The sequence below is a fragment of the Scheffersomyces coipomensis genome (assembly GCF_036884675.1).
Source record: "Scheffersomyces coipomensis strain NRRL Y-17651 chromosome Unknown DFJ63scaffold_3, whole genome shotgun sequence".
Classification (NCBI taxonomy): Eukaryota; Fungi; Ascomycota; class Pichiomycetes; order Serinales; family Debaryomycetaceae; genus Scheffersomyces; species Scheffersomyces coipomensis.
The window spans coordinates 1,203,964-1,220,912 of NW_027042894.1; the positions used below are offsets into that span (position 1 = coordinate 1,203,964).

At 33.0% G+C, this 16,949-nt stretch overlaps 4 protein-coding genes and 1 non-coding gene across 5 annotated transcripts; all 5 read right to left on the reverse strand. All coding sequences in view use genetic code 12, as the record gives it.

Moving 5' to 3' along the window:
- Positions 1 to 435: 435 nt before the first annotated feature.
- On the reverse strand, positions 436 to 506 carry DFJ63DRAFT_t75. The gene has a single exon. It is a non-coding gene; the product is annotated as a tRNA-Gly (tRNA).
- A 5,869-nt stretch (positions 507 to 6,375) lies between these two features.
- Positions 6,376 to 10,108, reverse strand: YCG1 (condensin subunit). The gene has a single exon (XM_064903267.1). The coding sequence runs from the start codon at positions 10,014 to 10,016 to the stop codon at positions 6,432 to 6,434; it is 3,585 nt and encodes a 1,194-aa protein (XP_064762723.1). The 5' UTR covers positions 10,017 to 10,108; the 3' UTR covers positions 6,376 to 6,431.
- Position 10,109: 1 nt separating this feature from the next.
- On the reverse strand, positions 10,110 to 11,260 carry DFJ63DRAFT_118621 (uncharacterized protein). The gene has a single exon (XM_064903268.1). It carries the CDS (start codon positions 11,165 to 11,167, stop codon positions 10,256 to 10,258), a length of 912 nt encoding a protein of 303 aa, XP_064762724.1. The 5' UTR covers positions 11,168 to 11,260; the 3' UTR covers positions 10,110 to 10,255.
- DFJ63DRAFT_118622 (DNA-dependent ATPase) lies at positions 11,261 to 14,849 on the reverse strand. The gene has a single exon (XM_064903269.1). It carries the CDS (start codon positions 14,750 to 14,752, stop codon positions 11,354 to 11,356), a length of 3,399 nt encoding a protein of 1,132 aa, XP_064762725.1. The 5' UTR covers positions 14,753 to 14,849; the 3' UTR covers positions 11,261 to 11,353.
- Positions 14,850 to 14,945: 96 nt separating this feature from the next.
- On the reverse strand, positions 14,946 to 16,907 carry DFJ63DRAFT_334936 (putative ATP-dependent RNA helicase; the record flags this gene model as incomplete). The annotated part of the gene is made up of 1 exon (XM_064908128.1): positions 14,946 to 16,907. The coding sequence occupies one exon, from the start codon at positions 16,905 to 16,907 to the stop codon at positions 14,946 to 14,948; it is 1,962 nt and encodes a 653-aa protein (XP_064762726.1).
- Between the last annotated feature and the right edge of the window lie 42 nt (positions 16,908 to 16,949).

Below are 16,949 nucleotides of genomic sequence, written 5' to 3' on the forward strand. Positions count from 1 at the left end.
CCGAACTCCCCCCATCCAACAAAGTTTAGCGTATTCAAATCAAACAATGAATTGAGGATTATACTTACTTCTCACAGTTTTCTTGGTTTTGTATTTTAGTTAAATTCGTTGATAATCCTCTCCATTGTTATGGGTAAAAATAGCCTATTTTTATTTTTAACTGATTACAGAAATAGATACGAACAAAAAATATCATACTTTAATTCTGAGCACTTCTAGTTCTAAATAAATAGTCTTAGTTAAACGACTTAAACCATGTCAAGACGGGGTTATTCAAATAAAATTAGCTAATGAAATGGTTACGAAGTTTGAAACGACAGGTACCTGAACTGTCATAAATAAGCACCAGCCTCACATGAAAATTCTAAAAAAAATGCAGAAGGTCAGGACCATAATGCACCAACTAAAATAAAAATAAATAAAAAAAAAGTAGAATGCGCAAACCAGGAATCGAACCAGGGGCCCAACGATGGCAACGTTGGATTTTACCACTAAACCATTTGCGCTTCTATTACTGAATGCTAGGACTCGACAGTCGTCAGGCATATAAGAGTCACGAGCTTTAATCATGTGATAAGATTTTCTAAGTTGTGAAATACGAATGGTTGTTAAACCACTTTGGTTTTAAGGATTAAAGTTGGAGAAAATATAATTGTAACTAAGTTGGTCATTCATTTCTAAAAATGAAAAGAGGAGTAATCCAAAAGTCATTGTTCTTGGAAAAGTATATAAAGAACTAAATATCCCTTGAAAAGGTTTCATAAGAAGAAGTTTTTAGAACGAACGTTTTTACTGTTTTTATATCATATAATTACTTTTAATTATTTTGAATATATTGTAACAAGATAGTGAACACTATAAATTGTAATCAATCGTAAGGCTGACTTTATTCTACCACAAATTATTATTTGCAACCTATACACCACTAGTATCTCCACATCCCAAGTCAGAAGCCTTGCATTGGTGCGATTTCTGTGGAATCTTCTTGTAGCCTTAAAGTAATTATCTAATCTCATTTCAATGTCTTCATCCAGGGAAACAACACCACCTTCCACCGAACGTCCTGTCTTTAGGACTGTTCCAAATGAATCAAGGACTGAAACTGTTGCTGCTCTTGATACACCAATTGCTTCTTCTTCTTCCAATCCTGTTCTTAGTCATCCAAATACTAATACAAATGACACAACAACGGTTAATGCTAATAATACTGTCACTGAAACTGGTAATGGTAATGGTAATTCAAATTCTCGTCCACACTTTAACAGAGAACAGTTTTACAAACGTAACGAAAACATGTATCAACTGGAGAAATTTGATGGAAAGAAACCAATTGAAGTTATGGCAGTTTATGATCGTTTGGAAGATCAACTTATGGCTTTAGCTAAACATAGTTCTTATGATCTTAGACCGGAAGATGTCGGTGAGTTGGCCAGAGATCTATTTGATCCAAAGGAAGCAGGAGCTTGGTTGAGAATGGTTTGTAAGGAATTGAGAAGAAATCAGTTCACTGGAGTTCCCTTAGTTCAAGAATTCTTGAGAAGGTTCAAAAAGCTTTATTACCAACGGGGAAATCCAGAAGTTTTGGAAAAGCTCAGAAAAACCACTCAAACTCAATCACTTCAGTTATATATTGCTAAAATGGTTGATATTTTTTATTGTTTTGATAAGGCTGATCAAGACGTTTATTGGAAGCCATTTTTAGATATTGTTCGTTCTAATATGAGGGGACAGTATAGTAATGTATACGGAGGTTCGTATTTTGATAAGATTAAAACATTGGACGATCTTCAAAACTTGGAACCTTTACAGGGTGAAGATTTCAAGATGAATAATCGTGGAAACTTTAAAAGGAAAAATGAAGATAACCATAACAATGGAAATAATTCTGGAAAGTTCAAGAAACACAAGGGGAATAATCATAACAATAATTACCAAAATTCCAGATCAAATAATAATAAATCCAAGCAGGTATGTTCCTATTGCAAGAAGAAGGGACATACCATCGATAATTGTTATACTCTTCAAAGAAAGAAAGATAAAGATAATAATAATTCCAATTCCAATCATAATAATCGTAATAATAGTAACAACAACCGGAGAGATAACAGCAATCGTTCATCCTAACAACAACGCCTTTCCATTCTTTCCAACGATCCTAATACTACTAATTTAATAAAGGTCCCATTCACTTTGGCGGATAACAGCGAGAGGTACACTGCTATCTTAGATAGTGGTGCAACATCTAATTTCATTCATAGTATATACATCCCCTTAAATAAAACAATAAATAAAATTGATCCAGTGTTTTTACAAATGGGAAATGGTGATAGACCAATTGAGTTGACACAAAGTGTAGTATTAACTTGGAAGGAAACTGGGAAGGAATTGAAATTTTTCGTTTGCGATTCTCTTGTTTATGGAATTATACTTGGAAAGGAAATTTGTGAAATGTATCTTAAGTTACCACCGCAATTAGATATTTTTAATCTGGGAAACGTATCTCGGATATCTGAGGATTCCACTACTTCGAATACTATTAATCAAGAAACGGTAGAACAAATAGTGCTTTTGGAAGTGAAAGATAATGTAACTGAAGGAAAGATTGTAACTAATGATTCTAGGGAAGAATCTCAAACACTATTGAAAGTACCGGTAAGGTTTATTCAAGATCCGTATCTTACTTCCGAAGCGATTCAAGATTACAATTCGGCTGATCCATATACTGCAGATGTAAACAAAATCTTAGAAGATTATAAGATGGTCGTACTGACGCAGCCTCCATTACAAACAGCCAAGCAACTGAATTATTATCATAATATTGAATTAATACCTGGAGCTCAGTTGCCAAAATTACATCCATATCGACCACCAATTCATCTTAGGCCTGAATTTGATAGACAAATTAATGAATTGTTAGAAAGAGGATTCATCAGGAAAAGTCACTCTAACGTTAGCAGTCCTGGTTTCTTAGTAGATAAAGCTATGAATCAGAAAAGGTTGGTAGTTGATTATAGGAAATTGAATTTAGTCACTAGGAGGGACAACTATCCGATACCCAATATTGAGGATGAGTTGAACCTTATAGCCCATTCAAGTTTCTTCTCGAAGCTTGATTTGTTTAGTGGCTACCACCAAATTCCAGTAGCAAAACCCTTAAGAAGTTTAGACATATTCTACTTGGTCGACAACTTCTAATAAGAACAGATCATCAGTCACTTCAGTTCTTATTAAGGGAAAAGAAACAACCTATCGGGAGGATTGCCAGGTGGCTTTCCTTCCTTGCCGAATTTAACTTCCTGATAGAGTATATCAAGGGGGAACATAATCGTGCTGATGCTCTAAGTCGTTTACCTGAAGAACAATTTAATTCATTATCTGTTATAGATAAAAATCATTATCAACACTATCTTAGGAAGGCATCATTAGAAGCACAACAATGTAACATTATAGTTACCTTTGAAAATATTCTTGATCCAGAATTTTATAATAATGTTAAAGCGGCTTATAAAGATGATCCTTACTTTGCAGAATTGTTCGAAACACTTAAGTTAGAACAACAACCTAATAAATTAATTCGTCATCATGCCACTAATTTTACTTATAAAGATGGATTTTTATATCTCATTAACATTAATAATTTTGATAATTATGAAGAAAGGTTGTGTATACCTACTGTCAAACTCCAAAAGATGCTAATTCACAAACACCATACCTCTCCATATCTAGAGCACCCAGGTGTTTTAGTCACTTATATGGAGATGGCTCGTTATTTCTTCTGGAATAATATGAAGGAGACAATTGACAGGTATGTTAAAGCTTGTATAGAATGTCAAGTTTCTAAACATTCAACTCAATTAGCCAACGGTCTTTTACATCCCTTACCCATTCCAGACGGCCGTTGGGAACACTTAACAATGGACTTTGTAACAGGTATACCTACCACAAGTGAAGGCCATAACATGATTTTGGTGGTGGTAGATAGGTTAACAAAGCGTGCTCATTTTATACCTTGCACGAAAAATGATAATGGTCAAACCTTAGCCAGGAGGTTCATTGATAACATCATCAAGTTACATGGTGTACCTAAAACTATTACCTGTGATAAAGATGTAAGATATAAGGGTTTCTGGTCTGATTTCTTAAGGTTATGTAAAGTAAGACTTCAGCTCCTGACTCCGTTCCATCCCCAAACGGATGGCCAAACGGAGAGGACGAACCAAACCCTAAATCAAATGTTAAGAACTTCCACTATACAATTGAGGAATGAAGCTGATGCGTATAAGTTAATGCGTACACTTTTGTTAAATGCTAGTGACTATGGAAAGGAGTGGGATATGAGACTCAGCAGTCTCGAGTTTGCTTATAACAATAGGTTCAATTCCGCCATAGGTCAAACTCCATTTGAAGCAGATCTTGGATGGAATCCAACGCCACCGTATTTGTCACTACCTCATTATGATGAACCTTTCGCATTAACTCCTTATAGATACGCAAGTGCTGATGATCTTGTAATTAAATTAAAAGCAACTCAATTACAACTTCAAGATAAAATTTTGGATAATGCTGCAATAATGGAAAAATATACCAATCTTAAACGTCGTGAATTTACAGTCAAAGTTGGAGACTTCGTTCTCGTAAAACGTGAAGCGCACTCTTATGCTGGTCCATATCGAAAAATGAAACCTCTATATTTTGGTCCTTATAAGGTGATTGAAGTACCGCATGAAAACACAGCTATACTCGACATGCAACAGGATGGAGAGTTACATGCTACTCATAATGTTAAAAATCTAAGACTTTGGCAACCAGATGAAGATTTTAAGATGTACACTAAACAACCACCAAAGACCATTAGGGGATTAGTACCAAGAGTGCAGGAAATAGTTCAAATTGAAGATATTAATACTGAGACTGATAAAATAGCGTTAAGTTTTATTGATTGTCTTCCAATGCATGTGGGAGAATATTCCTTTTCAGCATATAAGGTTGATATTCCAAAGCCTGTTCAAGAAAGGCTAATGATTCAATTTATTGATAAGTTTCAAGCTAGATTTATTGACACCAAATGGTTAGAAGTATTACCTGTTAGTCAATACCCAAAAGGTTTTTCAAAAGTCAACGGAATGATTACCTTTACCCCTGAACTAGCTGAAGACACATCAATTGTCTATCACGATTAAGTATTTCGTTAACGTTAACATTTAGTATACTAACTTTTAAATATAGGATCCTATCATATCAAATTATGACTAGTCAATTCATTCATTAATCGATTAATTAATTCATTCATTTATAGTTTAAACTTTTATTTTCAAGCTTGCTTTTGTTGGAGAACATGGTTTCTTCCTTTATATTTAAGAATTGTGTCTTAAATCTGGTAGTTATTTTAGTGGGTATACTTCAGTAAGTTTCGTCTTGCTTTTTATATTTTGAAAATCATGTTTATATTCTTATGATTTATGAGTGAGTCCCACACTACCTTTTGGTGCTACCAAGAGGTGTACATAAAGTATTTTTTCTACCATACTATACTTAAATTTTTGTGAAAATTTTGTTGTTCTTTGCTGTACCATGCTTTCTTTTAAAGGAAGTTCATGGGACGAACTTCTATGGAACCGGGGATAATGCTAGGACTCGACAGTCGTCAGGCATATAAGAGTCACGAGCTTTAATCATGTGATAAGATTTTCTAAGTTGTGAAATACGAATGGTTGTTAAACCACTTTGGTTTTAAGGATTAAAGTTGGAGAAAATATAATTGTAACTAAGTTGGTCATTCATTTCTAAAAATGAAAAGAGGAGTAATCCAAAAGTCATTGTTCTTGGAAAAGTATATAAAGAACTAAATATCCCTTGAAAAGGTTTCATAAGAAGAAGTTTTTAGAACGAACGTTTTTACTGTTTTTATATCATATAATTACTTTTAATTATTTTGAATATATTGTAACAAGATAGTGAACACTATAAATTGTAATCAATCGTAAGGCTGACTTTATTCTACCACAAATTATTATTTGCAACCTATACACCACTAGTATCTCCACATCCCAAGTCAGAAGCCTTGCATGAACTCGGAAACTAGTTTGCGTCCGTAATCAATTTATATATTGCGCTACCACTTCTGACTGAAAATTTCACTTTAATCTTACTTTCTAATCATTAAATGAAGTTTGATGAGGAAGATATTTATACTAATCAGATCAAATTTTGATTTGGTAGAGGTTTACTCAAATGAAAGTACAAGAAATTATGTATAATCATGATGAATATTTTAAGCATTTTTTCTGAAATTTTCTTTACTTTTTGCAATGAATTATCAAATTTTATATTAAAAATTAATTTTTAGAATGTGGCAGTATGTTTACATGATTATATTCAAATTAACCGTTTCATTATTTATATTGAGTGGCATACATACTTAAAAAGACTATTTACTCATCCATCGAAATATCATATTCCACATTATCTTCATCATCTAAGAATTTATCAATTTCATCTAAATTGCTATTGACTTCTGATTGTTTCTGCTTTTCTTCTTCAGTCATGGATACATCTTTCTTATTTGACTCATTATCAACTTCTTCAGCTTCAGCTTCATCCTCTTCAACATCTCCATTATCCTCTATATCTTCATCTTCTTGTGGGGGTGCGTTGATCGACGTATTTGCAGCCATTATTTCACTTTGATCCAAATCTTGCTCATCACCATTATCTTCTTTCTCTTCATCATCTTTCACATCTTCCTTTAAGGGAAGGTCTTCAACGTCATCTAAGCCACCCAATATTGAATTGGATCGGCTTCTCACATTCAGTAGCTCGGCCTCTTCACGAGTTTTTGATCTTTCATATTCTAATTCAATCAATTTTTCAAAATTTTCAAAGTTCTTAAAAGTAGGTTTATCAAAATTAAATTCTGGATCTTGCTCAATTTCAACTTTTCTTGAAATTAATTCTCTAGTGGCTTTAACTGCATTCAACAATCCTAATAATACTTTCGATTCAACTTCACCTTTAATGTAGAACTTTGATAAGTTATTAATTATTATCCTCTTAATATTCTTTGGTGTCTCTTGTTCTAAAACCTGTAAAAAGTAAACCGATTGCCAAAGATGAGATGTCTGTTTCTTGATACTAGATTCACTTAAATTGACTAAATTATTTGGATCACACCAATAAATCAATTGTTGAACGATTTGAGTAGGATTCAATTTTCCTTGTAAATTTGAAAAGTCATTGACTTGAGTATTGAACATTCTATAAATACAATCCCCACTAATAGAAGCTAATCTGAATTGATGTTGTGGATGACTGAATGAATAAACAGGAATACAAAAGGCTAAGATTTGACGTAATTCAGCATTCGAAGAAGTTAAGGGATGGAAATAACTTAGCACCAAGGCTTCAAACAATTGTTTTTCACTTTCATATTCATCAAGTGCTTCTTGAGTTTCTGTAGATTCATCTGTTGGAGTTCTTGCATTGAAAATATCAGCCAAAAATAATTTACAAAGTCCCTCAGCAACTACACATTGTAGATTTGGCATTTTGAAAGATGTCAAGGACTTATAAAATAATCTTGCATACATAAACAAGACATTTCCCGTTAAGATAGAAGTACCAAAAGTGGATAAAATATCAGCAACCGCTTTAATACCTATAATTCTAGTTTCTTCATCTGCATACCTTATTTCATTGTAAAAAGTAGAAATGGCGTCTGTAGCAATAGATTTATCAATCAAAGAATATAAACCTAAACATTTCAATCCTAATAAATGAAGGGAATATTTCTCTTTAGCTGAAATGGCATAATTAACCAAACCAGAATAAATAGATCCTAACGCCAAATGAGTTTCCAATGGTTCTTCGATAAGTTGTAAAGTGTCCAGGGTAATTATTAAACATGTAACAACAATGTTATCAGGAGGAAACTTTGGATCAACCCTACGCTTTTTAGAAGAGGTTTCTGTTTCACCATCGTCATCGTCTTCGTCATCTTCCTCTTCATCTTCATCACCAAACCCTTCAATTGCAGAGTGGAATGTTTCATTTTCTTCTTCGTATGAATCTCTAATATCTGTAATGATTTCAGTCGACATTGCAATAAAATCTTTTTCATTGATAGATAATTTTCTTAAAACGTTCAACGCAACCCCAATCAAATCTTTAGTTAATTCATGTTCTGTTAAAGAATTTCTGATAATTTGTAACATTTTTCTTCTTCCCATTTCATCACTAAAATCAAACTCCTTAGCTACTAATAATAATTGATGCAAAATAAATTCCAAATCTTTTATTTCACTTTCATAATCAAGATCACGTTCAAATCCATCATTTATTTCATCAATTTGAGTTCGGGCAGACTCATATGTTTCTATGAGTTTCTTTTGTTTGATCTCAATTTTCATGGAAAGGTCAGCTAATTTCGAATGTTCATTATTTAAATGTAAGATAGAATCCTTTAACTCAACAAGTTTAACCTTTAAGTCATCAACACTTACTTCTAACATTTCATCTAGAATTTCTTTATCAATGTCGTCTGCAACTAAACCAACAGTAGATTCATCGTTTTTACTCAATTTCTTAAGTCGTTTTCTTATCATGTCCATTGCCTTTTCGTAATAGAGAACATCATCACGATTGGATTGTATGCTTTTCTTAATGTTCTCTACATCAAGATTTGCCTTTATAAGTTGATTTGAGGAATAATTCAATTCATCAGTTCTTGACTTTAAGATTTCATCATATTTTTCATATTTCTTGTGGATTGGATTATCATTGATAAAGACCTTTAATCTTAATTGAAAATATTTTTCTAAAATGTTAGCCAAATCAATTGATTCAGGGAAGTTGGGTTCTATTAAATCATATAGATTGTTTTTATTACAATGATCGTAAAACGATCTAAGCAAAAATGCTTTATCAATAGTTAGTTCTTTCCAATAATTTTCATCGAATTTTAGGGTATCAAGGATAGCAGGTTTTACTTCGAAGAATGTTTCCAATGCCAACCCAGCTACTGTACTTTCAGTAACCTTCAAAAGAGAGACCAATGATAATAAGTCCTCATTAACAGCATCAAACCACGTTGTTGTGAGCATTTTAGTTGCTGCTTGTTGTACTGATGGATCTCTATCGTTAAGACCCCATTTTAATAAGAACTCACGTTCTTCAAAATTAAGATTTCCGATACTTCCCACTTCTTTGACTATTCGAGAATAAACCAATCTTCTATTAATACCATTATTATCTCTTGCTCTTTCAAGTACAGTATCATTATTATTTTCCTTGATGACATTTAAAAGAGCTGCTCTCCTTACTTCTGCACTTTCATCATATTGTAAGGTTTCAGTTATAACGTCCTTCACATGTTGATTACTAACTTTTGCATATGTATAATCATAACCATCCAAATCGAATTCTTGAAATTTTGAAACAGCAACTATTGCTTGAATTCTTACAATAGCCTCTCTATCATTCAATCTTTTCATAAGGGATGTATATAATGCTTCAAATGAATCACGATCTATTTCACCAATATAATGAACTAAGTATGCCAAAAGCTGAACTACTCTATATCTTACCCATTTATCCTTTGATTCAATCCCACGTAATAAATGATGGACCAAATACTTGGAGAATACACCTGAATATGTTTCCTCTTCATTATCATCTTCTTCAACCTCTTCATCTTCATTTTCTTGTTTTCTCTTTATTTCATCCATGGACAAACTAGCCACAAATGCTGAACAGAATTTAGCTATTCTATCACCAGATTTCTCTCCCTTTTTCAATGGAAGAATCTTGTTAACCAATTTCGTAAAGTACAAGTTAAAATAATCACCCTTTTCCAATTCAATAGACTTTCCAAAGAGATTCTTTAAGATCATGACCAATTTACGATGACCTGCAAGTGATACTTGAGCATCTTGAAAAACATGAGCCATAGCACTTTTCAACTCTTCTACCGTAGTGATCTTCTGTATCGAAGCTACGTTAAGCTTCCCTGTCGCCCTCATCTTGATTTATATATCCATTTAGGGTTTGTAATGATTGATGATTGATAATGTTGCTATTATGGAGTTCAGATCAATTACAAAACTGAATTTCAAAATGTAAACAACGCGTGTGTGGTTCAAAAATTTATTTAGCGTTTCTGTGCGCTTTCACACATAACTCTCTATATATGTACAAGTTAACTCTATTTATCATCTATTTACAGTTATAGTTTGGATCTAGATATAATAGTAAGTTGGATTCAATCAGCAAGTTGACCTCTGTATAACTCTTTAATTATGTTCCCTTTCATAATTGTTTGTTTAACGATTCCTTGAACTCTGTCAGGAAACACTCTACCATACCATATACCATGATTATTATCAACGTCTTTGGGGAAGTATATCACATTTCCAGCATATACATGTCCTCCTATATGAGATATTAAACCTAATTCAGTATCTTGATGTAATCCTTCTTTTTGAAGTACTTTTGAAAATTCATTTTCCAAGAGAGGAGCAAGAACTCCACAACGAATATCTCTCTTTGTATGACCACAGATTAATACCAAGTTTTTGGAAATAGGATATTCAATGAAATTATGACTAGTATCCTTTACATCTTCATCTTCTATATCCTTTTGTATTTTCACCTTCTCAGCCACTTTAAATGGATTGTAAACAGCTTCAAGTTGATGGTCTGCTGGAGTCAAGTAGTGTTTGATGAATTGAACTGTCTTACTGATGTCAAACTTAACCACCTTATTATCAGGATAAATATAAACTAATTGTTCATCTTTCTTACTTTCTTCTATTCCAAATGATTTCAATATCAGATCATGTTCTTTTAATAAAATATTAGACACTAATATGGGATGATGAGCACTAACCCTACCATTCTTTAAATGATTTATAGATGAACTCAATGAGTCTGGAATAAACTCAATCTTAGAAGGCATATCGTTGAAGTCCCTAATACCATGAGATAATATCAATACATGCTTCCAAGGAGCTGTCTTGGTTGACGCCAAATTCGTGGTCATATCGATTTGTTTGCTGAAAGGAAGGGCAGGAACTTCACAAAATGTACACCCGGTATCATACTCTGGTTTTGGACAACTCGCTATAATTTTGGACCCAGTAGACTGGAATCTTCTCAATATTAAGCCCGTCATATTTATATACCCCACTACTCTAGACAATACAGCAAAGAAATCGAACTGCAAAATTTAAAACGATTTCCTGCTTTATATTTATGAAGAAATCGGTCAAACATTTTTGCCTACGAAAAATGCGGCCCGAAATTTTATCCTTATCCATAATTTTACATTTATTTATTTATGGCTATACAAAGTATTCTATTATGTCTTGAATTCATTTTTAAGAATCCATCCTTTGTTCACACCATCCCAATTAGCTATTTCTCTTAACATTGATCTAATCTCCACCATATCTCCCGAATCTTTCATTTCTATATTGACATTTTTCAAAATATTACCTGAACTACTAAAATTATCTTTTTGATCATTTAAATAGGCTACTAACTTTTTAATGATTTCTTTCTTGCTCTCAAGAACCTTGTCGACCACTTCACTTTCAGCGTTACTATTAGTAGTAGTTCCTGTCTTGGACTTATTTCCAAATAATGTTACCCTTTCCTTCTTCAATTTACCTAAAATTGAACTAGACAGAAGATTTGATGGACGATTCCCATTATGAGGGCTTTGGACAGCAATTGTAGTCCTTTTAGGTCCAAACTTCCCTGCTAATCCAAATTTACCCGTCCAAGTTGGTGTACCAACAACATTGGTTCTTGCTTGCTTTCTTGATTGTTTAAGTGCCTGTGCAGCAGCATTTGCAACTCTATTAGCTTCCTTTTCAACCAATGTAAGCTCTTGGTTACCTGAATTTATAACTTCCTCATGTTGCAAAGTACTATGAACTCCGCTATTGGAAAAAATATTCTCCATAATTCTACTATCATCGTTAGTTTTAGTTTTAGAATCATTATCATCTTCATCTGCTTCAAACTCATCTAATTTAGATACACCAGCTATACTAGCAACTTGATAGAAATCATCATCATTGCTATGCTTTTTCTTCATTAAATGAGTTGATTTTCTATTTTTATTACCACCAAAATTTTGTTCAGAACTATTAAACATATCACCAGTTTCAGTTCCTACTTCATTTTGATCTCCCAACGTAAATAAATCATGTAAATCATTAACTTTGAAAAATCTTCTTTGTTTAGGATCTTTCAAAATCTTATTGGTTAAGAAGGTTTTGAAAATTTGTCTATGATATATCTTTTCTTCTATCGAACCCGAAGTCATAAGACGGTAAATGGTAATATCCTTCTTCTGACCCAACCTCCAGGCTCTTTCTCTTGCTTGCATGTCTGTAGATGGATTCCAATCTGGATCAAAAATTATGACTCTATCAGCTCCAGTAAGATTAACACCCAAACCACCTACTTTGGTGGTTAATAAAAACACACTCAATTTAGGATCTTCATTGAATTGATCGACAAGTGCTTGACGTTTGGCAATCGGTGTAGAACCATCCATTCGCAAGTAACTGAAAAAGGAATCTCCTTCACCTTGTGTTTCAACATCTAACTTGGGTAAGTTAGCCACAAACTTTTCCAAGATATCTAACATTTGTCTTGTTTGACAAAACAATAAAGTTTTATGGTCTTGACTTTGCCATAATTGTAATAAATTCTGTAATACTTGCATCTTTCCTGATTTGACTGGATTTCCATAATTATAACCCTTCTTATACCTTAAAATATCTCGATTAACTAGATCGGGATGATTACAAATTTTTCTCAAGATATCAACTCCAAGCAATACGTTTCTTTTACCCTTTAAAATTGCACCTAATTCTTCACTACCAAGAAACTTCTCATATAAGTCTTGCTGGTCCTTAGTTAATCTTACGAATAAAACCATTTCATTCTTTTTAGGCAAATCCTTAGCGACATCGCTTTTAAGACGCCTTAACAAATAGGGAGATATTAAATCTCTCAATATGACTGCACATTTATACCCTGTTTGAACTTGAACGTTGGATGCATTAGCGTACCCACCCATATTAATTGGAATTGAGAATTGTTGTTGGAATACAGGTAATGTTCCTAATCGACCGGGAAATACAAAATCAAATAAAGACCAAAGTTCAATAAGATTATTTTGAATCGGAGTACCTGATAAGATTATTCTATTGTGAGTTTTAATTTGTTTACAAGTTAAAGATATGTCCAGATCTGGGTTTCTGATTTTATGACCCTCATCAAGAATACAATAACCCCATTGACGTCTTAATATATGCTTTGAATAAATTCTTAAACCAACGTATGTTGTAACTAAAACATGTCCCTTTTCCATGACACGGTCGATGATATCTTTAGCATTGATTTCAGTATTGATACCTTTTAATGATTTCCTTGACATTGATGGGTCACTAGTTTCAAGAAACTGTTCTAGTCTTTCTTCTGAAGCATCAGTTTTTCCCATACCTGAACCTATACTGTGAAGAATTACACATCTTAAGGGTGGCCACCATCTGTGAAACTCATTCACCCACTGATTTAGAACAGTGGCTGGTACCACTACCAATATAGGTTTCGTTAATAAACCCGAATAATGCAATCCTGCAACAAACGATATGATTTGAATGGTTTTTCCAAGACCCATTTCATCACCAATGATCCCCCCTGTCTTTTGAGAGTATAATTCCCATAACCATTGTACACACGTCTTTTGATAATCAAATAATGATGGGTAGATATCACCTGGTAATCTAAACTGATCATTTAATTTGGCATCTGAGATGGTGGGATGAGGTTTGAACCATTCTTCCTTATTTTTTTCTTCGGCACTTTCATTTTTACGTAACTTTGATCTTCTCTTAACCCAATCCTTTAATCTCGCTTGATATAAAGTTTCATTACCATCATCGATATTTCTTTGTTCGGATTTTTCATCTAGTTCATCGTCACTTTCATCTATTGCTTCTTCATCTATTATCTCATCTTTAACATCATCGTCAGCTGAGTCATCATCCACGAAATCATCATCTCCACTAAGCTTTCTTCTTTTAACAGTTGGAGCATCATCATCTGAACTAACTAAATCTTCCTCCACCTTACCAGCCTCATTTTCTTCAAGATCTTCATCGTCAACGGCAGTGAAATCTACCACTTCAGGAGTATTTTCAAAGCCTGGAGCACGTAAGTATACATGACTTTTAACTTCATCATCCTTACCTTCTTCTTTATCATCTTGATAAAATAAATTTTCATTACCAAAGGCAGTAATTTTACCTGTTCTTATTAAAAAATCCTTCTCTGTTTCATCGGGCAAACGTTCAGCACTTGTATCAGGTTTGTCACCCACTTTAGAAGTTGAATTTCTAGATTCATTCAATTGAGCCTTGTTCTCTTCTAATCTTTTCGTTATATCATTCACGTCTTCTTGTCTTTGCTTTAATTCATTTTCTTCATACCATTCAATCTCATCTTTGATCAGTTTCCTTTGACTAATCTTTGTTCTTGGATGATGTAACTTACTATTCAAAGCTCTGATTCTTAACACAGTTTTATTCAAATCCTTCTCTGCTTTCTCTAATCTTTTCTGATCTAATTCAGTATCTTTAGTAATGAGGGTCTCGTTAGCTTTCTTAGTGATAGAAGTTTCCAACTGATCCTGGTCCACTAACTTGACTCCTAATGATTCTAATGTTTCATCACTCATTATATCCTCTTCATCATACGTGTATAACGCGTTATATATGTTCCCTTCAAGAAGAATGAAACGAGTCACTTCCTTAAGCTGCTACCTGCTGCTTTTCTATGATATTTAAATTTTTCTTACAGTCATTTTTTTTGCGCCATCTTGTCTCTAGATCGTAAAATTATCTATATATATATACATTTTTATTTAAGACTTACTTGCTATGTACTTGCTTTTGTAATTCTTGTAAACAGGTCTCGTAGAGAGTCTCATCTTCAGCAGTAACTAGTTCTTTAGCAGTTACATCTATATTCTGTATTGGACTATCTCTACCGATATCTGTCATTAACTTCTTAAACCATTTAGCTTCACCCTTACCAAATAAGAAATTATAAGCATTACCATCTTGTTGAGCTCTAGCTGTTCTACCCACTCTATGAACGTATTCACGAGATGAGTTTGGTAAATCATAATTAATCACATCTGTGATTGATAGTATATCAATACCTCTGGCAATCAAATCTGTAGCGATAAGGATATGAACTTTTTGTTGACTGAAATCCTTTAAGATTTTTGTTCTGATGGCAGTCTTATTATTAGTAGAGTTTATATAGGATACTTCTATCGGTTCAGGAGATAAATGAACATACTTATTAAATAACAATTGAAGTAATTTGGCTAATCTTAAGGATGAATCGTTTGATTTGGTGAAGATTAATATGTTGGCAAGTTTTTGTTGTTGAAGTAAATATTTCGTTAAAATCAATGGTTTGATGGATGATTTTGATGAACCGAATTTTAATGAAAATTCCTTTAATTTAGATGGAACAGTATATAACTCATTAACTAATCTTTCTTCATCATTTACAATGATCAATCTTGGAATTTGAAACTTTAATGGGGTTAATTTTCCAGCATCAGTAGTTAAAGTTGCAGAAAAGATTAATTTCTTAACTCTTAATTTCCAAGTATTTGCAATATTGATATTATGATCAATTTTACTCATTAAGATAGAACACCAATTTTGAAATGATTGATTTAATAATCTATCAGCTTCATCAATAACCAAATATTCCAATGCCAGTAAATTGATAGAATTATTGGAGATATGTTCAACCAATCTACCGGGGGTTGAAATGATTATATCGGGTATATTAAGCATTAACTTATTGGATTCTTCATTAATGGAAATATCATTCTTTAAACTTGTGATTAATAAATTGGTACCTTTAGATAATTGATTCAAAGTGGTTTTAACTTGATTGATTAATGGTTTGGTTGGAACTAATATGATAGCCCTAACTCTTGGAACTATTCTTGTATGTAAACTTTCTATAATCGGGATCAGGTATGCTAAAGTTTTACCAGATCCAGTTGATGCATTGACTAATAAATCACCTTTGAAATCAGGTTGAAGTTTATTATCCTTTATATCTTTCAATAATAGGTTTAATACTGCTATTTGAACCAGAAATGCATGAGTGAAATTAAGATGTGATAAATTCTTTAACATAAATGATGATAGTTCAAAGTCTTGAAATGGTTTTGTATCTTGTGGTGACACATATATAGGAGTGGTTAACCAATTCAAGTTATTCAAATTGGCTGTATTTGATGTTAAACGTTTATCTCTTGGTAAAGCAGGTTGAGGTAATGGAGCCAAATCTTGAACTTCAATTTCTTCTTCCTCTTCTTCAGATGAGGATGAATCTTGTTTTAATTCTTGACGTTTGATGGTTTTATTAAACTTTTTGAAAATGGATTGATGCTTGGATAAGTAGTCAGGATCAAGTTCTGGAACTGAATCAATTTCCATATCATCTTTATCTTCTTCTTTAGAAGTAGTTGATTCTTGTTTTTGTGTTTCCTCTTCATCAGATTCATCATTACTAGAGTCTTCTTCACTTGATTCGTCTTCACTTGATTGGTCTTCACTTGATTCTTCATCATTTGATTCTTCCTCAATATTGTTTTCATTCTCACTTTCACTATCACTTTCACTTTCACTTTCACTTTGACTCTCTTCGTTATTATCTGATTCTATATCTTCCTCTTCTTTATCACTATCCACAGTAGCATGACTTAACCGTCTTTTCCTTATTAGTATAGGACTCTTCTTCTGGGGCTCATCATACTCCTCCTCGAACGACGAAGGATCAAATCTTGCTCCAAACATCGGTTATTCCTCTTTGAACTCAATTATTCTTATTAGTTAAAC